Source organism: Anneissia japonica, unplaced genomic scaffold, assembly GCF_011630105.1.
Source record: "Anneissia japonica isolate Jap-2015-1 unplaced genomic scaffold, ASM1163010v1 scaffold287871_len1641731_cov197, whole genome shotgun sequence".
In the NCBI taxonomy this organism is placed as follows: domain Eukaryota; kingdom Metazoa; phylum Echinodermata; class Crinoidea; order Comatulida; family Comatulidae; genus Anneissia; species Anneissia japonica.
Window position 1 is genome coordinate 1,563,459 of NW_022712275.1, and position 23,235 is coordinate 1,586,693.

A 23,235-nucleotide genomic window follows, 5' to 3' on the forward strand; every position below is an offset into this window, starting at 1 on the left:
AGCAGCATACATGTATTAAATTGAAACTTATTACAAATAAACATGACTAAATAAAGAAATCTGGTTTTTGGTTCAGTGCCACAAAATTTGTTAGCAACTATGATCTGAGATATTTGAATTTCCTTTTTTTATATGGTATTAAAATATATAGATTCAAGAAAATGAGCATATAAGTTTGTCTAAATATTAAGTGATGTAACACAGTTTAGGGACTCATGAGTAACTCTTTTGACTAATCCTACTGCACGCAATATCACTGATTTCACGGCCTCTTCTGACATCAATCTATAGCCCTTGAATATTAATCAATCCTGACACGATTTATATCAAAAATTTCCGAAAAAGCGCATTGTGTATTGCCGGCCGGGCATTTTTAAAAATATCGCCTTATTTTTATTTTGAGAACATGGGACGATCACCATTAAATATGCATCGCGCTGTACCTGCAATGATTGGTGCAAAAGCTTGTTTCCTTCCTTCTGGCCTATGACCATATTTGGAAGAAAAGAATTATGGGTGACATTTCTGAGTAGGAAATCATTGATTAATTTTTTTGCTACAAGATCTAAGAGCATTTCCTTAGCAATCAGGTGTCAACATAGGGGTTCATTGAAAGTGAGAAGACAAGAAGAACAATTGCATCTTCAGAATTATATTATATTTAGGAATGAACTTTTAGTTTAGTTTGCTCCAGATTCTTATCCATTTACCTCCCTATTTCTTCTATTAATTTTCTGTTAAATAGTCATGAATATATTTTTGGAATAATACCTGAAACCACAATTGCTATTATCTACTTAATATCAGTACACAGTCATGAAGATAAGTTTGCCAACTCTTGTTTTTAAACTTATCAAAACAATTATTATGTGTTATACCACTGGCTTTTTAACAACAGACAATCACATATAATTAAAGGCTAATTAAACGTATCAGAGATTATAAATAATAAGAAATTTGACTATCTATGATGGTAATAGAAATCAGTGGCCTCAATTTTGAAGAAACCACTTTGGATGTGATTGGATTGGGTTGCTTTGGTGTGACAACGATAACTCGCTGAAATCCAAAATACTTATTGAGGGCAATCGATAGATTGAACCAAGGACCATGTAAAGATCTCCATGATTTTTGCTGATTTTGCTGAATGTTTGACTTTACAATTCTTATAAGAGGGAGTTGGGGCATGGTGCAATATGCGTAAGACTTCATGACATGCAGGAGACTTGACACTCCTGGGATATACATTACTTGACATTACTGTGTTTTAAACACAATTGTACCCAAATATGTTATTGTGGCTACTGCAGCATTGCAACCTTTTAAGAGTTGCTAGCCTCAATGTTTACATTTTGAAAGGAATAATGGATGATTGCTAACTCAAAATTAATCATGATGATAATAATTTTAACATGTTTATCAGCCTTGTGACATTCATATACCAATGTAACACATACTACACACATGCAATATATATGGAAGTCGGTATTTATTTTTATCATTTGATTCTGGAGTCTAATATAGCAATCACAGTTTGTTTCCCTTCCCTTTAAAGTAATGTCTGTGTCAGTTACCCTTCCATATTTATTTTTGAAAGATAATAAATATATTTTGTCTTGTATCTTTATTAGTTACATGTAGCTGCATTTCAAGATTTAAGAAACTTTATTGTGTATTATGAAATATAAACAGAAAATTGAATTACTTTATTAAGAGATAGAAAAGAAATTTACATAAATATGAAATGACATGTTCAATGTCAATAAAAATAGTCTTAAAAATAGACATCAAACACTAAAAGTAGAATGAAATGTGAAGAAACTTTAAAATAGTGCAAAATATAAAATAGAGCAACTTTCAAATTGCGCAAAGTTTTTTATTTATGATTTTAAACATTTCAAGAGCAGTAATATGTTTCTAACTGATGTTAATATGTTTCTAACTGATGTTGTCTAAAAGTGCAATTTAGGGGTGAACAATTCGATAGTTGCAGGGCGGAGACATGATTTGACATCAGGGGAGCTAGACTGAAAATAAGCTGACATTTTACACTATTGTACTTAGTATAAACTTTCTATATGTTGAGTTTTTTTTAGCATTAATGCGAGTCAATGACCAGGTATAGGGCCTTTGGAGCCACCATAATTCCACTGCCAAATGATGATAAACCTGGGCTTAGACGTATTAAGTATGTAGGTCAGAAAAATGAAAATGTTGCCATTACAATTTTTTAGTAAGAAAAGCGACTATTAAAGATTAGTACAGTACCTAATTCACACATACAACATTACGTTAAATGTAACAACTTTTAATATAATAGTTTTTTACAAGGATCACTGCCGCAGAAAGTAGTAAACATATAAGAAAAATCATGTTTAGTAAGAGCTGTGAAGAAATAAAAAAAAAGATGTAATACCAGTGGTTTGGATACATTGAGTATACTGTATGAATGATATGGCAAGGTAGGCCAAGGGTAAGGTGTGTGTGGATCTTAGTTGAGGGGACCTTAATGTGGCCAGGGACAAGTGACAATGGAAGAGTTCCATAATAATATGTACCTATCTAAAAAAAATACTTCCCTAGAAAAACAACTGTTTATCTGTGAATGAGGATGTATTTAAACTTCTGATACCTTAAAAAATGCATTGTCTCTATTGGGGTTCGAACTCAAGAGCATTAACCAACAGAGGAAAGTGTTTCTCTATACCTGTAAATATATCCATAACTCAAAATTATTAAGGTCCAAAAAAAAGAGCACTAAATATTTTTGCACAAAATTAAATTAATATTGTGAAGTATGACAGTTAATTAACACACCATACAGTCACCAAGTATGTATTGTAGGAAGCATAATTAAAAATGTTATTTTTTTTTGCCTAAATGTTTTGTTATGCAAAATTAATTGCTATATTGTGATGAATAGTACTTAATTAACATACCATACAGTCACCATTTTATTAGAGAGATTGTAGGAAACATTCAAAATGAAACTTAATTACATGATTAATGATGATTGAGGATGACAAATTACTTTCTTCCTAAATTCTTTTTTTTTTTTGACAAAATGAAAATATCTTTCCAGATATCAGTTTTTACAGAAGTGAAAGAATTACAATGCAAATGTAAAATATTCAAATTATATAAATTCGAAGAATAAATCAATCAATCAATCAATTAATCAATTCAATCAATATTTTTTTTAGCATTAATGCAAGTCCAGGTATAGGGCATTTGGAGCCACCATAATTCCACTGCCAAATGATGATAAACCTGGGCTTAGGCTTATTAAGTATGTAGGTCAGAAAAAATGAAAATGTTGCCATTAAAATTTTTAGTATGAAAAGCGACTGTTAAAGATTAATACCTAATGCACACATACAACATTCAATAAGTTAAACTTATAACAGTTTTTTTACAAGGATCATTGCCGCTAAAAGTACTTAATTAAAATACCATACAGTCACCGTTTTATTGGAGAAATTGTTGGGAACATTTAAAATGAAACTTAATTACATGTTTAATGAAGACTGAAGATGACAAATTACTTTCTTCCTATTTTTTTTTTTTTTTTTTTTTGACAAAATGAAAATTTTTTTTTTTCAGATATCAGATCAGTTTTTACAGAAGTGAAATTTTACTGGCCTTCCAAAAGATCCAGAATAATAATAATAAAATTCATTTACCAATTACAAATTATAAGAAACTATTGAGTTATGTTAATGTAAAATATTTATTAGAAAGAAGCCATTGTTTGTAGATATGTATATTATGTCTTGTTCAATTGCATTATGGCAGGGGGCGGAGTGGATGGGATCCTTCACCATCATATTCTTCCAAGTGTATATTTTGCTGTTTGCACCCCATAGCTATGAGGCCCTATATAGCATACTTACAAATTCAAATGAATTGTCTCTTTTGCTGACTCTCTCCTATTGAATCTTATTTAATCTGGTTGTATTTCCTTTATGTCCCCTGCATTTAATCTCAAAATTTACTCAGCAATTGTCGCACAAATTCATTACACCTCCCAACTGACCTAATGCAGAAAAAACCCAAGCTTTTTTTTGCTGGTGCATGCATATGATAAGCGTCTTTTGATAGAGCATGCAATGTTCCATCACTTGATGTGTTGCCAGAATCTGGTCATGTGACATTCTTCCCCACCTCCATGTTTGATAAACGGTGACATTTTACAGCAATTCATCTTTCGGCAGATCGGTCAAATGAAAAACTGATTACGCTTCATTTCCAGACATTCTGTTGTTGATCATTTAATTAAAGTTCATATATGTCCGTTTACCTATTGACTTCTCCTAGAAGTCTGAAAATACAATGCACATGTGTTATAAACCAAATACACAGGTTCTTCCATCTCAATCTGAAGTTACATTCAATTATAATTGTTCATTTGGTTGCCATGATTTAACTCTATAATCTCTACCATGAATCTGTATGGACACGTACTTGGCCTCGTAGATTTAGCCGGGCTCTCACAGACACGATGAGAAGCCAAGGGTCTGTCTCTTATACACATCTAGATGTGTATAAATTATTATTTTATATACTGTACATTGTAGTAGCGACAGTTTGGCGCAGCGGTTGAGGTTTGGGCTTTCAATCGTAAGGTCGGGGTTTCGAGTCTCCGCTTTGTAGATTCGCTTGTGTCCTTGGGCAAGGCACTTTAACTACATTGCTTCAGTCCACCCAGCTGTATCAATGGGTACCAGTAAAACTGCTGGGACTAACCTGCGACGGACTAGTGTCCCTTCCAGGGGAGTACAACTCTCATCTACTTCACACTACAGAAACTGGGGATAAGCTCCGGGTGTCTGGAAAAGTAAGATCTAGAAAAGTAAGACATAAGATATCTTTCTTTTCTAGATCTCTCGTTTTTGCTACTTTACAATATCAATTATCTCATGGAAGTCAGTGGTGTTGGGTACCATGTCCACTAAAATAAAATTTAATGCGTTAAAAAGCTCAAGTAACCACATCTCCTGAAAGTGACTTCTTCCAACTTGGGACCCTAGATGTAGGCCTGCTATAAAGCAGGTTAAACATAACAATGTCATATAGTTTAAATCAGCTAAGATGCATATAGAACACTCACAAGTATTGTTGTAGTCTTTGCCAAATCTCTTTCATTTTTCCAATCAAACTATTATTATTTATTGAGAAGGGCTGATGAATGTGACTGATAGATATCATTGAAGTTATTTTCTATAATTGGCAAAGAAATTTGATTGAAGGTTGAATCTCTGCCAAGAAACAGAGGATGTTTCCATCATAACATAATTCATATCGAAGGTACAGTTGCTGAGGCTCGCTATTTTAAAAGGGAAAATGGAATTAAACTACTTCAAACAAATACGAAAGCCAATAAAAAGTCGGTTAAGCATTGATTCGCCGGATCTTGGGTCACATTATTGTTCTAATTCTTTACTAATCAGGTTGGCCTTTTAATCCTCCTAGAAGAAATTGTTTTAGTATGAAATTGGTAAAAATCCTGATTATCCTCAGTAGGGTATACTTTACCAGAATTATCCCACTGGAAACAAATCTTGACACTTCTGTGGTTTATTCTTGGTGTTCTTACTATATAATAATCCAATCTAGTCCGATCCAATACACAATTTTTTTTTGTATTTTGATGGTGGCTTATAGGATGCAAGCAGTCAACATTTAGCTGTTAGTGTCAACCTCTTGAAATAAAGTTAAAAGAAAATAAATAAATACAGTATTTATGTACACGGACAGTGAAATGACATAATATATTATGTTTACTAATGTATTATCATAAATATTGGACCATTAAAGAGGACATCTATCAAGCATATAGAATAAATAACATAAAATCAGTACAATAAAACATAACTTAATAAATTATTTTTATTTTTTTGGCAGTTATTGACAAAAGGAAATCATTCATCTCTTCTGAATTAATACCAACACCGACCGCACCTACAAGATCACATACACCTATGGAATATACAAAAATGGAATTCCTTGAAGCTGATACAGCCGAAGTAAACTCACCGCGTGCTTGCTCTCCTCCAAAGGTTCCTGCACGACCCTCAATTCGTGGAAAGGCTGTTTTGACAAGACAAGATGCTGATTCATCGGGAGATGAAGTGCGTCCCATGAGGCCAACTCCTCCGAAACGAACTCGCAGGAGCCCGGGTGAATCTCCTGTACATGCTCTGATTAAGGTGCATGAAGAATTGATAAAAATTGAGGAAGAGAAGGTTAATGGCAATGGAAACTTCATGTGCATGGCGTGCGAGTGGGGTAAAGAAAGGTTGCCTCCTGGTCTTCATGAAGAGGACGAGGATTGGACACGTACTTGGCCTCGTAGATTTAGCCGGGCTCTCACAGACACGATGAGAAGCCAAGGGTCATGTGATACCTGCTCCCACCATACGTCACGGGAACCTTTAGCCCGAGAACAGATGACTGTAGATGCTTGTATACAGACTGATGGGTATGATGATGCCTCACTCCATCCAGAAGCAATTGCAATGGAACATTTTTCAAATGATGCTGTCTCAGCTACGGAATCCGAAATTGCTGCTGGGGAGATTCCTGGACATGTGACTTCGGGCATCGATCGTGAAAGTTATGATCCAGATAGCCAAGATGATTTCACAGCAGCCAGTCAAATAATAGATGATGAATTGGACCCAGACAATGTTGAAATGATTGGACACATTTCCACTGATTCAATACCTGAATCTTGCGAAATTAATGGCAGTAACGATTACCTCTGTCAAAATCCAAACGTTGAAGCAGACAATGCTGTCGATTCAGAATATGAATCAAACCAATATGCACCTATAACCTATCAGGATTTATTTGCTTCTGATGATGAAGAAACAAATGGTGAAGGGAAGTACGAGAGCATGGCATCATTCCACTCGGAGCAGTTGCCGAGTGAAAATGAATATTACTTACCTGACGAGATTCCTCCAAGGTTGAATGAAAGACTGGATTCTAAGTCCTCTGGAGTGTCGAATGCTGCTAGTCCTGATCTTAAGAATAAACCACCACCTCCACCATTGCATAAGATGCCATCATGGGTAAGGAAATTTTTATTTCAACACCTTATGTTACTTTTTTTAACTTGCATCTTTCAGATAAGATGATTGAGACGTTGCTCCAGATTTATAGAATTATAGAATTTTGAATATTGTTGTATCTTTGAAGGTCATTCAAACTATTTGTAAAATGTTATAAAGATCATTGAATATGTGAATATAAATGTTTGATATTTATAAAAACCATATTTTGGATGCTCATTTTAAGTCAGGGCATATCCTCTTCCTAAAATTTCCAGATAACAAATAAATTTTTAATAAGTAGGAACGATTGAAAATGTTTGCTGCCCTCTTGTGTTGAAGTGAAACTTAACTTTGAGCATGGAAATTTTGTGGTTTACAGTTAGTGCTAAAAATATACCATCATGACTGATCATATCTCGTTTTACATTGAAATCTGAATACTAATAATGGTTTGCTTTTTTGAAGATGTCCGCAATGACAATCTGTCTTAAAATGACTACAGTATATCCTGTGTTGGTACAGGATGTTACTTGTATTAAACTCCATACTGAATCCCATATTATTTTAATGCAAAATTATTGAACATGACTATTTGCATGCGTTAATCTGTTTCTGTTCATCACATTCATTTTAAAAAAACCTTTCAGCTGTTGTTAATGTCATTAAGACAATGGCTGGTATTAGATGTGGCATATAAAAACACATTTGGTGGCAGCGTTTTATCGTACCTTGAACCTATTCAGTTTTCTCATCCTTCAGTACATTGCACTCATTTTATGCCTCATCTTCCTTGATTTTGGAAATTCATTTGACCAAATAAGGAGTGATGATGACCAAAAAAGATGGAGTGAAGATGGCCAAATAATGAGTGAAAATGAATGAATTAAATGTAGCAAATAACTGACTAAAGATGACCAACTAAACATTATAGTTGGCCATTAACAAATAGAGATGACCAAATAAAGAAAAATATCTAAATAAAAATGAAATGACCAACTGTGGATTAAGGATGAACAGAGTGCAGTTGACCAAATTAGGAGTAACAATGACCAAATAAAGAGTAATAATCCAAATATAGAATTGATATGTCCAAATAAGGAGTTAAATCCTCCTTCATGTAGTTAAGCATGCTTCATTTTATATCATGAATGTTTTTCTCCTGAATTCATTTATACTTTTTTAAAGCATCCCTTCAGTATCTTGAATACCATGTACTAGGGACAGAAACTAATGTTTTTCCTGCATTGTTTTAATTACTTTTTTTATGAGACTTACCATACTTAAACAGCATCAGTGACCAAAACAAAAAAATTGACTTTTTAATATATTCATATCCTCCACGTTATAAGCTTTAAAATGATAGGCCATTTACTGGAATCGACTAACTAAATACTATGAAAGTTAAAATAAAGTTAAGAGTAAAAATATCTTTGTCTTCTCTGTACTGAAGTATACAATACTGCCACATTCTAATGTTAATAATCAGTTTAACACTTAACAGTACATTGGTGCTGGGATGACAAGCCTCCTCATTATGCTCTCAATATCCAGTTGAATCTAGGAACAGAAAATCAATTATTTTTTTTTGGCATTGCTTTTTAAATGACTTTTTCCATGTATGATCGTGCCAGTGATATGAGTGCTGTGCACCATGACTGTTTCAATGCACTCAATAGTACAGTTTAGGTCTAACTGTACTTTCAGAGTTATCCTTCTAAATTTGACAGATATTCATAAATTATCTAATTACTATGCAGTGTTTTATTTAAAGGCTCCACCAAATGTTGCCCTTGGTTGTTGGAAATTAAAGGTTAAATATACAAAAATTATGTCAACATTGTGCTCCACTGGATGTGTGTAACACTCAAATGAATACTAACTAAAATTTGAGGAACATTGTTAAATTTTATTGTTCCTTTTGTCATCCATCAATTTATTCTTAATCCATGAGTTGAAGGACACATCTTATCAAGACACCAATTTTGTTAAAAATATATATTTAGCAAGATAAACTTTGAAGTTTTATGAATGATCTGTATTCAACTAATTACATATTCTTGATATTAAATTAGAGAAATGCATTTTATTATTGAATTTTTATTAGATTTGTGGTTGAAATTTATTCTGCATTTGTATCCATCCACCTGTCCATCAGTAGTTGTTGTAGACAGGAGTTGGATCATGCCCAGCATGGATGTTGAAGAGTTAGGATGTTTCAATCATTGTATGTGATAATGAAAGAAACCTGAAAAGATGAAACAAGTTAATTAATTACTCATCATACGCTCTGCTAATTAAAAGCGGGTAAAAAATAAAAATTTCACAGTTGTCCAATTTTGTAAATTAAAATAATTAATAGAGTGCTATTATACAGGAAGTCAATGAGAATTTTGTGTATATTTTACGAAAATAGCTGTGCATGCAAACAAGAGCACAACCATGCCAATTTTTGCTAGGTCTACATCACTTGTCACTATGACAATATAAGTTGTGCATTTTGAACAGCATTTGTGGCAAAGACAAGCCTAACCAGTCACTCGTCGCAAATCGTGTTACAGAGAAAATGGCCAAAACATGCTGGAATGTCAAATTTTTAAAAATCTATTTTATTGCACTAAACTAACCTTTATATATCTATACATCATTCTATGCTGTTATTTTTCCCATTTTCAATGTTAAAACAACAATTTTTAAGGATTTAAAGATAGTTTCTGCATGAGAAATGCCTGAAATCATAAACTTTGAAAGCTGATTTCTCATATGTTGTTCTTTAAACAGCTGTGTGATTAAATGCTTGTAACTTCATAAGGAAATGTTTGATTTGAATGATTTTTTTACCATTTTTTAGCTATTATTTTACTCTCTAACACTGTATTAATAACTCAATCTATTTTTGCGACGAGTGGCTGGTTTGGCTTGTCTTTGCCACATTTTTTGTAGGCAAATTATTCATGAACTTCTATTTTTTAAGGATTTAATGTATTAGATTAAAAAGTAATTCTAGTACTATATTTGATTCTATATCTTTATTCCAATACCGTAATAGTTCAACATGTAAGTATTATTATACCTATCATGTAGGCCTTGGTATATTCAAGATTGAAAAAAAAAATCCATCTTATTTTCCCATCATTCCCTACCACCCAAAACTTTTTTAAAAACCCACAAAAATTAATCAAAAATTTTTAATACCTCATTTGATTTTTTTAAATAATAAAATATTTGTTTTTTTTTACAAAAAGTTAGTATGCAAAAAATGTACCAATTGTATTATTTAAAATTTTTGATACTGAGGATTTTTACTTGTTTTAATTTTTAGTTCAAAGCAAATATTCAAATATTATTATTATTATTATTATTAATTTATAAATTTATTTATTAATTTATTTATTTTTTTAAAGTTTAGTGACAATATTTCTTTAATTCATAACATTGTTAGTGATAATAGCTAATGTCTAAATGTAATTTAAAGATAGCAGTTTCTAAAGCAATGTTGTGTGTATTCATAATTTAACCTTATTAACCATAGGTTAATATTAAATTTATCTAAAACTATTTCAGCCCCAACTCCCTATGTTTTCATGTTATAATATTCTAACTGTCAGCTAAAATATATGTATTAGGCAGATGAGATTAAATTTAAGAATTATACCCCTCCAGTACCAGGAAAAACATTCAATCTGGACCCTATAAGACACCCCTTGGGTGGATTTGAATTCCCCAAAGAGGAATCATTCATTCAGCTTAATGTCAACCGCTGACAAATTCAGTCCTCGTTTTGCAATTTTTGGTTTATTTAGTGATAAGCAAAGTATCCCATTGGGGCTATTCAATTTTTTTTGTGGTGGTCTCGACACTGCAGTAGACATTAATATTTATGTACTTTCAACAAACCGCAGTTAGGGAATTATGAATATCGCTATGTCCAGATATAGTTGATTTGTCTGATGATGGTGCCATTTCGAACTACAGTAACGTATGGTAAAACTCAACTATATATGACAAGTAACAGTTTACATCTGATAATTGTGGTTCATAAAGCACATACGTAGTAAAAATTATGGAGTTTTGTCTACAAACGTCAATAAATACTGTTTGTTGAATGTCCCAAAAAATCTTCGAAAATGCAGTTTTATACATTTAATTGTTACCATTAAAAAGATGATACAGGTCTCTCTCCAATTAAAGACCACTATTGGGACCATGGTTTTTTTTCTGGTCCTTACCTTAGCATCTTTGGTCATTAATTAAAAAAATATTATAATAGAGATAAAAAATAAGCATTCACTTGGTACTGCAGAAAGGTGGTAGTGGAGGGGTTTTTAATTAGATGTATTGTGGACCTGTAAAAGTTATAGAGACAGATCAAACAAATATTTAAAGTGATTTACAGACTTAAATATACTCTTAACTTGTCTGCCAGTCAATTCTTAAGTAGTGGCCTATCAAACAATATAGGAACAATGTTGTCTCTTCTCGACAAAAAAGGAAATTTCAAGATAATAACATAATAAATATACAGGGATTTAAACTGCACTTTTTAATGTTGTCATTACTACCCCTGTTTGGATCAATATTCAAACCAGCACAAAGTGCTGTCTCCCCACTCTCCATGGAGGAATCCTAGCCATTTGCTTGCTCAGTGCTCAGTGAATCTTCAACACTCTCATCACTTTGCTTTTATTAAAGGATTTTTTTTTTACTGCAATTATTATTTTTCTTCATTTCTTCACTTGTATACTCTATCGCTATTATTCCTTACATCGATATCTCTGAAATTATTTAAGCTCTTGTAAACGAAAAAAACCCTGTGAATCTATGAGTACAGTAGGGGTACATTGTACCCCTACTGTTTAATGTCTAATTTTGTTTATTGTCATTTTTGCTGTGCATGGTATAAACATAGCCAGCTTACTTAAGGGAGACAATTGATGATACATTAGTAAAGTCAAGTGAAAAATAATGATTTTGCAAGAAATGTATTATCTGAGACCTTTGCATCCTCACAAGAGATTGCTGGGAGACTGCCATGGCTCAAAGGAGACTTGGCATCCCTGGTAGTAGTGTTTTTGAATCTTTCAATCTTCCTTTAATTAATGTATTTAAAGACAAATTTTAGTTGAAGGTATTCAAAATATATTGTTATTGTTGAGTGAATCATGGCTGTAACATAGTGACATTTTCTTTGGATCTATCAACATAGCAACCACCCATATCTTTGACAATATCCTATACTACTGTTAAATAATGAAATTGTTAGACGTTTATACTGTAGCTATTTAAAATTACTATAATATTATAACTTACTTCATGAGTAAAGGTCGGTGATTTCAAAAGTTGAGTACTGGGAGGCTAGGATCTGAAAAATTTCAACTTGTTATAACATATGCTGAACTCAAAATTTTTTTAACTGTAATTGCGGGCGCTATAATACTTCTGTGTTGATGATTAAATTAAACATCTTGAAGGACCGCTGGCACCAGTCCAAGCCGTACCAAGCAGCCGTGTTCGGCTCAAGTTCAGGGACTTGCCGTGTGGCTAAGAGGCGGTTTCCCGGAAGTAAAAGATGATTTTAAAAAAAAATATGCATGACTCCTCTATATTTAAATGTTAAAAACTTATTTTTATAAATCTGAGCGGAGATTTTCACAAATTTTTACTTGGATGTGAGATTAATTAATATCCATTTTTGTTGTTGAAAGATAAAAATAGTTACATATTCTAAAGCTTCTGATATCAACTTAATCTGATAAAGAAACTGAATTTTTATTAAAAACAATTAGTCTACATAGAAAAAGATATTTATATCTTTGGTTTCTTAAAGTTTATTTAAGAGCCTTGGAGAGGTCAATGATCTGAATTCTGTTTTTTGAATGCACTAATAACAATTATTGTTCACTATATAATTTAAAGCGCATGGTAGACATACAGTAGTATGATAATATAGGCCTACATTGTTTTCTCTCTGATTGGATTCTCTGTATCTGTAAAATGTAACATACTGTTTAACCTCATTGACATGGTGAGAGCTGATGTTCAAAATAAATCATCACTGGAGTCAAAATAAATCATAAAAATAAATTTGAAGCTACTGAAGTCCGTAATCTATTGAATCTGTTGAGGCTAATACGACAATTTTTAAAAAGTATTGCGTTGTAGAACCTGACTCTGCGCCTTGTCTAAATGCGTTGTTCTGGTAAGCCCTGCCCTTGATATAGTTGCTATAGAAACCAGTCCCATAGAAACGTGCAAAACATGTGCGTTTGTGGGACAACACAGGTGGTTTTTAGACCTGTGCATATTGTTGTTATATTCTGATTGGCCAGTTGTTAAGTTGGATAGACGCTCTGGAAAGTGCCATTATATATTGGTTGAGAGGGAAGACTTATGAATATCACAGTAATTCTGCATAGAACTTATACTTGTAACTAGTTTGCATTGTTCAAGAAAATGCGAATTGCATTAAAATCTATTTACACAAAGGAGTGATTACTAGTTTATCAATTTCAAAAGTATGTAGAATGTTGTCATATTTTTACTAGGTACGCCTTTGATATATGGTCTTTGCTTGGACCTAATTTGAAGAAGATCCAAGCATGGAGGACTCTGTGAAAAACTATAGGAAAAGGGTCTTCAGTACTAGTAGTAGAAGAAAAACAGGTTTACTTTTCTGCTGCCGTGGGAAAAGCCAATAAAATAAACTGAAGTTTTTATTAATTTTTTTTTTTACCATTAACTTTTACATAATGTCTTAATAAAGGTGTCTGCATTCCTTTCAAATGATGAAAAACTTTAAACTATAAAATTGAATTTATCTAAATGACTCTTCAATTAACATTTCTGTCAAAATGTTAGAAGTTTTCAAAGATTAATGCATCATTTACACATTAATATTTAATCGAACATGCCAAGCAATAACAATATTTTTTTTTGGGTAATATTTTAAATAGGACGTTGTTGAATAGAACTTTCACTAAACTACTTATTAATTGAAGTGGTTGAAATACAAGTGTGTTAGCATTTATTTAGTTGAATTTGAATCAATTCCAAAATGTTTTAATTAAATATGTCCTCTTGACTTTAAATGCGAGTAGTTTTCGGAAGTTGCTGTGTTAGCAAAATTTTTGATACTCCCAGCGTGCCTTAGTTTCACTATATCTTGGATTAAACTTCGCAAATACAAGACTTCCGCAACAACATTTGTATGTAGGTCTACGTGCTGCAACTCACAATTTGAGGAAAAACTCTTGGGTGTTTGGTTGTAACATTGAAATAATTTGTAGCAAAGTCTAATTTAACTTCACTCATGAAGTTAGATGGAAATGTTGTGGACACGTAATTTGTTGGGGGAAATGAATACAGGGGTCCCAGGTCTTCCACTACTTTGCGGGAACTTCCGGAAATCGGGACGGCCTCCTTCACTCTTGCAAGCAAGAAAGAATCTCCCGGAAAATAACCCATCTCCCGCAGATTCATAATATTTACATGTTTTCACTGCTTTACTATTAATTAACTTACGGAAGTCAGTGCCGATGGGTATCGCAATGTGCAGCAAAATAGAATTAAGTATGTTAAGAAACCTCATTAACCAGATCAGTGGTATGTTTCAGGAGGGGTGGAGAAAGCCAGCCCATTCCCATAATTTTTTTCAAAATTATAAAAAAAATGGAGGAAAAAAGAAAATAATATTCAAATTTAAGTTTGGGAGTGCCATCATAAATTGTCTAGACCTTCATATGCGAAAGTTTTTCCCTCCCACGGCAGATCTCCAGGAATTGACTTCTTCCAAATTGGAGCCCTTGGGAAGATTGTAAAAATTGGTTCAACAGTTTGGGTTTCCATTTGAAAGATCCAGGGTTCAAGATTAAAGTCTGGCCACTTCTTGTATACAGTATGTCTCCTGGGGCAAGCATTTTATCCATGATTTCTCTGTACACCCAGGTTGAATGAATTCTTAGGAAAACTCATGTTGCCTAGTGGTTAAAATGCTTGCCTTCCAAATCTAGGGTATAGGATGACAATAGGATATTCAGTCTCATCAAAAATTATAAACAATTTGTAAGACTGATCAAATTACCTTCAATAGTGGCAATCCACTCACTTAGATAATAATGAAATATAGGCTTACTATATACTCTAATTTGAACTCTTATATTGTTATTTACTCTTGATAATTGATTAAGAAAGAGAAGTATGTAATAGAATTAAGTGAGTTTCAGCAAACTTTTTTTATTTTTCTTTGGATCTTTGCCAGTATATATTTGGGCAGAGGCTCTGTTGAGCGGGAAGGAGTAATTATTGGTCCCTAAATGTAGACCTATAATGAAATTAATAAACGAAAAAATACCTTGTCAATTGATACAAAATACATCAGCTGTTGAGGAAGTCTTAAGGAACTGTATATCAATATGTGGCTGGTAGTGACAGTGATTGTAAACACTTGTTTTTCTCTTGATGTATGTCAACAATAATTCATTTGCAAATATGGAGAAACGTTGACAAAAATCTACCTGTTGCTGCTCATTACTGATAATTATATGAAATGGTATTAATTATCTAACATATTGACTGCTAAATATGAGGGTATTTATATTAAAGTGTCTCTCCACTACAAATTATATCTCATCAGCTCAACAACCTGTTGTCTGGCAATATTATACTGCAAAGTTGTAGCAAATATCGAAATTCAAGTTGTTGGTATTTTCTGATACATGACTGTAATTTTTAATATGAGGTGCAATAAATTAAAATTGAACATTTCAAGTCTGAGTATCGAATAGTAAAAGTACAGCATTCCTGGAGTTAAGATAAAGATGATTTTGAGTAATTGCCTATCAAAGTTTATTTATGCATACATTTTTAATGGTATTCTATTAATTACCAAATAGATATAAAATAATCGATTTTAGGACACAATTAGATTTTACTGTTGATTACTAATAAAAAAAGTTTTGATTTTCTAAACCATATTTTGAACAGATCAAATAACTAAAAAAATGATTGGGTTTCTCATATTCCTTAAACGATAGTTATATTTATTATTAGCGGATATTGCATGCCTCTATGCCACAGGTGGGCAAAGTGCGGCCCACGTGCCACATGCGGCCCAACTGCGATTTTTTTTTGGGGGCTCTGAAAAATGAATTAAAAACCCTATGTGTATAGCCTATTGGCTAGAAAACACCTTGTTTTTTATGGTCCGACACCGATCGTATGTAAAAAGTAACATTCAAACTGAGAATAAAGTAGTGTAAAAAGCAGTGTTCGAAGATTTTTGGAAACACACTGGAAACATCAAAGTTTGGGTGCGGCCTTCGGTGTTAAATCAGAAATTCACTTTGGCCCTCTGACCAATTTTTATGCCCACCCCGTGCTCTATACAGTTTATACAAACATTTTATAACAGAGGAGCGAAAAATATACCAAATAACCAATTCAAATTATTGGATTTCGTTGTTCAAACTTTACTGTTCAAAACAAAGTGTATTTCTTAAAACTTGATGAAATTTGCATATAACCTTTAAAGTTGGCACAAACTGAATATTATGAATAAATGTAAATTAACCACCATTTATATGTATTAGTATTGCATGTTACAGTTTATTAACATTATACATAACAGGTTACCACTTAGCCAACATGGGAGTCCATGTTTTTCTTTTCCAAACCTCAAGGGTTATGCTCGATTAATAATTGCAAGTTAATGTGCTTTTAGTTTCTTAATGACTCCACATTATTTACTGCATAGGAACTGTATAATTTCCACCGCAATTTAATACAGGAAGACAAAAATTAATTTACCTTTTATATATTGTAAGTGAAAGACCATTTCATAAGAAAATTTGACGATTTACGTTAATTTTAAATTAACGTAAATTGTCAAATTTTCTTATAAAATGGTAAATAAACGTAAATCGTCAAATTTTCTCATAAAATGGTCTTTCATTACAATATATAAAAGGTAAATTAATTTTTGTCTTCCTGTATTAAATTGCAGTTTAAATCTTCTAATAGAAAAATCGACTTTCCTAAAAGTCGGTTTTGTATGTGGTACATGAAGTTTTATAAAAATATAATTTTTATTATTACTTTCTCTTTTTTACTACTACATATAAATTAAATTCCTAAAGTTATTCACAACCATTCCTGTTGAATTATTATTGAAGCAAAAAAGGAAAAATGCATTCTAGCAAAATTAGAAAAAATGTGTTACTGTGTCTTCACTGTGCTATTATATATATTTTATTATTTGTTAAAATTCCCTAAATATAGTAACAATAATTTGAAACTCATTTTATACACATTCAAAGACTAAGAATATATTTCCAGGTAAACAAAACACTATTTGCCTACAGAATTGACACACAGGCAGAAAAATTAATTACTTAAAATTGAATAATACTATTTCCATGTTTGGTAGTTTAAATATGTGTAAATTTTTTTGCAAATAGGTAGCACATGTGGTTCTAAATGACATATCAAAATATTGCTATAATGTTAAAATTAGATCGGTTGCATGCAGTCAGAATTGAATTGAATTTAATTCAATAATAGCATTCCTCTATAATGTGGTGTATTTTTTATATTTTGTAATTTAATATCATACATTATTCACTTTAGTTTAATTATCACTTCCTGCGTTTTTCTTTATATGTCAAATCATTGGGTTGGACTAAATTGAACAGGTGAACATAGCTTTAGATTTTTCTTGTTTTTCCATAATGCATTTCATTGCTATTCTGGATTGTGTATATATTGGATGTTTATATCCAATAGGTCTACTTATATTTAATGATGCTTTCAAACCACAAACATCTGATCATTATTTTTAGAAAAACATTTTGTTTTTGAAAAAAGAAAATCAATCTTATTTGATTGTTAAACTTCACTAACATTTACTTCTACATTAGTGGGGTCCAAGGGCCTCATCGGAGTTTGGTGTCCCTCTCCCATCAGAAACAATCAAATTATTTTATTGGGGGCACTGCTTGTTACCATAGTTGTTATAGAATTTGCATATAGAAATTGAATAGAGTGCGCCATATTTAGTTTATAAGATCTTTGAGAGAAATACTTGTTTTTTTTTAGAAGGCGCACTCCTAAATGTGAATCGTGTGTTATTACAGAATTTGCTTGCAGAAATCGCATTATAGACAAAATGGAGATGGAAATGTGGTGTTAATTGTATGACTTTTTACCTTTTATCCTGTACTGGTCTGCTGCTACTTAATGTCAGCTATTTAGTAGTTTATGATACCATATTTATCAAAGAATGGATTTGATTGTTTTCGTATTTATATTCTTTTCAGGAAAATCGTATATACAATGTGGCTAGTGAGGGTATACGAATGTCTGCAAGTCTTGAGAATCTTACAGCACCAAGCAGAAGTGAGTATTTTAATTTGAACTTTACATAACTAACTTTAATTAAATCTAGATTAATACTTTACTGTAAATTAGTAAAGTCTTCTTGAAATTGATGTACAATGAAAGAATAGATAATTTGCAATAAACATTCGGCCAGATAAAATTATTTAACTATAATATAATATGTACATAATTTATGTATTTGTAATAATAATAGGTAGAAATTTATAAAAAATATTTATGAAAAATAATTATATTCTTACTTATAATTTACACAATGCATTTTTGAATGGATAATAGGTTGAAATTTAAGAAATATATATGAAAAATAAATATATTATTATATTGATTTTTTTATGTTTTGGTTGAAAATTTGGAAGAATGTGTGAAAGATATTTATGGTTAATTTCAAATGAGTCAATTCAAAATTCATCTGAAGACCAACCATTTTTAAAGTGCCATATAATTAGCAATTGGAAAAGTCCAACCCATAAATCAATCAAGAAAGATATATTCTTCACCTATTGACATGCAACTTTTAACTTGATAACAGTTACTAATTATTAATTGTTAGCAATTATTATCAACCAATCAACACCATGTACTTATCATCTTCCACCAATCACTCTCATTTGTACCACATGAAACTTTTCAGGATATGTAACAGCATGTAATTGATCAGGTGATGATTCGTTGAGTATTTTATTATTTTTCCTCTGCGTCTGTGACTTCCTTTGAAATGAGTTTATTTAGTACATCATTCGTTGCTGTACGTCCTTTTTTTTTTAAACGGGAAAGATTAAACCGCGATAATCCGCACATGTCTATAATATGACGCAGCACGGTAGTCAGGTGATAATAGTAAATCAGACATTGATCATACATGTACAAGTAGACCACGATTGAAAGTATACAAGTCTAAGTCTAGTACGATTGAAAGTTACTCTAAAAATCGATTGTCAAGATCTGCTTGCCATAAGAATATTTGGGGTTTAAAAAAAATACCAACCATAAATAAATTAACTTTAGGACAGACTAGCGGTAAATATGCATATAGTGATGATCCTAGATAACAATTCGTGTTCACGTGAGTACCATTATTTTTTTGTTTCGTTTTACATCGCCATATATTTTCATGTGCCAACTCATTTAGTCACAGATGATTAAGTTGAAAATCAATTACGGTATAAAAGAACAGCGTTTCAACTCCATCTTGAAGTCGTTTTCAAGAAGTGAGGTACAAAGATCTATCTAAACATTTTTTTAACTTGAAACTTGAGAGTGACTTCATGAAGTCTTGACTTGCGCCAACTTAACTAGTTTCTAACTTAATTAAACTACTTGTGTTAAGCAATGAAATGTTCCAGTCAATTGTGATAATAGTAGGCCTACAATTTCATTTCTCTCTGTCTAGGTAATTTACCAGGGTTTCTATTTATCTTGTTGCTTGTTAATTTGTATTGTTGTTACTTCTGCCGTAGAGGTTTTCAATTTTCAATTCAATTTCTTTTATTTGCTACAAGTGCCTTAACGGCACAATTTAGTTTGACAAATGGTTTAAGAATGAATAAAAGAAAATTGAATAGAGTACAGTTTACTGGTAAAGGTGCCAACTCTGGTATTTACAATGTAAATGTGCCATAAATTATAGTATATATCTAGAAAAAAAGATTTTATTTCTAAATGTTTAAATTTTTGATTACAATAAATATTTCTGACTCCGATAATTACTTATTATTAATGTTTATAATGCCACTATTCAAGTTGCATAAAAAAAATGCTACAATGAAATATAGTACATTCTTATGCTATAATCAGTTTAACATATTGCAACAGTATGCTTGTTTTTGGATGGCATGCCTCATTTACTTCGAACATTGTCAATACCATTCTCAACAAATCATTTTTTTTATTTTTAAGCATCATCATCATATGACACTTTTCAGGAAATGTTAAAATTAATTGATAATAATGATTTGGCCCTGAAACCTAGACTCAGAAATAATTGGGTTGGTATCCAATGGAGGATAGTTTTCCACTACTACTAAGACTTAATATAAAGTACCTAGAAATATTTGGGATCCATTAGGCCCTATATATATATATATGGTTTAATTAATGTGAATAATTTATATGTTTTCATCAAATTGCATTGATTTGGAATTTTTGGCTAAATGCCAGCAACAACACTACTAAGTACAATCTGGTTGATCAATTAAAACCAGACTTTTACACAAAAACAATCATTTTATTATAAAGTTATTTAATTATGCTGGCTTGATGTCAAATTATTATATTACAACCTTTACATATTTCCTTACTGTATGTCTGATAATTAATCATGATTTGGATTTAAATATGGAAAATTATTGTTACATATTTATTGATTATTAGGCAAAAACAATTGTTATGTTGCCAATAATTAAAGCACATTGGCACTTGGAATGTTTGAGACTTAAGCTAGGTATGTCTTGCTGCGCCATACGACAGTCGTACAACTGCTAACTGACAAATAAAACTTGCGCTTATATGATGCAACTCCATCTGCTGATTGTTGGTGGCAGTCTGAATAGATTAAAAACGATCTGTTCTGCATGCGTAATGGCGTTGCGTTCTCCATAGAATCTTATTGGTCGATGACCATTGTACTGCGGTAAGTGCCTGGCTTAAATCTGGATTTTTTTTATAGTCAGATGAGGTTCAACACAGCACTCTAGAAGTGAAAGGCAACCATCTTTAACTACCAATTAACATCTGCACTCTGAAGAGGATTTTAGTGGCTTAATGAGTTATGCTTAATTTACAAACCCAAGTTCCAAGGTTCTGATCCTACAAATTACAGGATTTTTTTCATGATTAACTCTCAACTCAGACTGAGTCACTCATACTAATTAAATATCCCTTTCAGACAGTCAACATTCCCACAAAATATCAGCATGGTTTACAACCTTTCACAACAAGCTTGAATAGAGAGCAGAATAGCTCAGTTGGCTGGTGGCAGCCACTCTGTGAGCTGAATTGTGTAGCCTTGTTTTTCGCTGCAGTTCCAGTGGATTTCAGTTGCTTTAAAAATGGGAAAAACTACTTATCGTTGTTATGTTTGTGGTATATTGATTACAAAAGCATTGTACTATACATGCAGTGAAGTAGATCTGAATTGCATTCAGAAATAATGTCCTAAAATGAGGTCATCTAAACATAGACAGATACTGAACAGTGCAGTTGAGTAATTTTTAAAATATCGAACAAAAAATGTGCGTGTATAGATTTCAATTCCTTTAGAATTATTTTCTTGAAAGCATTTTTGTGTTGCTTTGTGTAGGCCTACACTGACGCTAAAAGCTTCATGGAGAGAGAAACACCTATAAAAAACAGCCAAATATATTGTGATGAATTAAAAGTATCTAAGGCTAATCACATGTGGGGAAAATATGTCCCTTTTCACCCATGGGTATGTAATTAGTTAAGCCTACCTGTGTCCTTGATTGCAATAGGCAGATTAACTGACATCAGTGTCCCAGAGTAAAAATCCCAGTTGGGTACTCAAGTGGGGATTTTATGGTGTTGGATGGCGTTTAGACCACATTATTAGGAATTGCAGTAAAAGGATTTTAATAGCATTTGACCACTAGTCATCCATGCTTGACCTGCCGAGATCCCTCTGACCCTGCTTGCTTGCCTCGCTACTGAGTATTAGTAACCATAGCAATATATTTGTTTACCAATATCGTATTGCTACATATTGTTGTTTATGCTGGATGTGCTTATCAAACATATAATTAATTAAATTTCCTTTTTTTTTTCCAGAGTCCAGTGCTGCTATTTACCAACCAGGAGACAATGAGTTTGCTAACGCTATCTACAAAGAGATGGACGTTCCTGTCTACACAACATTACGAGGGGTATGTCACCGAGTTGCTACCCTGTAGTACATTTAGTGTTTTTATAATGAACCCTGGAGGAAGTCCGGTCAAAAGGTCATCAGACGGCATTGATAACTTGATATGATAGTAAACATTTAAAAATTATCTATAGATCTTCCAAAAAGTTGTAGACTTGCATGTTCATGTGCAGGGCTGTGATCATAAAGATAACCTGAGTATTAGTTGCGATTGTATACACTTGCTTTTTCGGAGACTTTCATTTTTATTTTTATTTTTTTTTAATTTGCAAATTATGGTTTTCACATGATAAAAGTGAACATTGTATGCAATTTCATTAACCCATAAAAAACAATTGTTACGCAAGCTTTATAAAATTTATGATAAAAGTTGATAATATTAATTAACCACATTCCCAAGTTGTCGGTGTTTCAGTATTTGCTGCACTTGCTGTAGTACTGATTTAATATTATGAAAATAACTGGAGAAATTAATAGCCTAAAATCAACAAATATTTTTTATTTGGAGCAAACATTTGACACATCTGGCAAACAAGAAAATTTGACGTTTTTTCCTATGAATGATAAACAACAGTTGCTACAGTCATATTGCTGTTGATGAGGGACAAGATTTTTGGGATTAAAAGTCAATTATTTAATGAATGTTAATTATAATAAAATAAAAGTACTTTGTAGTAAACAGGACGAAAGTATGTTGTGCAAAGGAAACACCGTTTTCTCCAATGACATTTTGACATAAAAAATTTTGTTATGGTCGTCAGCATGGATATCTTGATGCTTTCCAGTAAGATACTGCGTAATTGGGCGGATTCTTGCCTGGCAACCTTCAAGAAGTTATGATGTTCATCAGTTGGAAACTTTTTTAATTGGTTGTGACAGGCTATAGATTCACTTTCATTGCTTTACAGA

The 23,235-nt window shown here is 32.1% G+C and overlaps 1 protein-coding gene across 1 annotated transcript in view; it reads left to right on the forward strand.

Annotated features, from left to right (window-relative positions):
• The window catches only part of LOC117107741 (pleckstrin homology domain-containing family H member 1-like), an 80,567-nt gene that overhangs the window by 36,030 nt on the left and 21,302 nt on the right, over positions 1–23,235 (forward strand). The window contains exons 6-8 of the mRNA XM_033249493.1: positions 5,905–7,076; positions 18,368–18,446; positions 22,233–22,327. Coding sequence (XP_033105384.1) covers positions 5,905–7,076; positions 18,368–18,446; positions 22,233–22,327 — 1,346 coding nt within the window. The remainder of the gene's footprint in view (positions 1–5,904; positions 7,077–18,367; positions 18,447–22,232; positions 22,328–23,235) is intronic.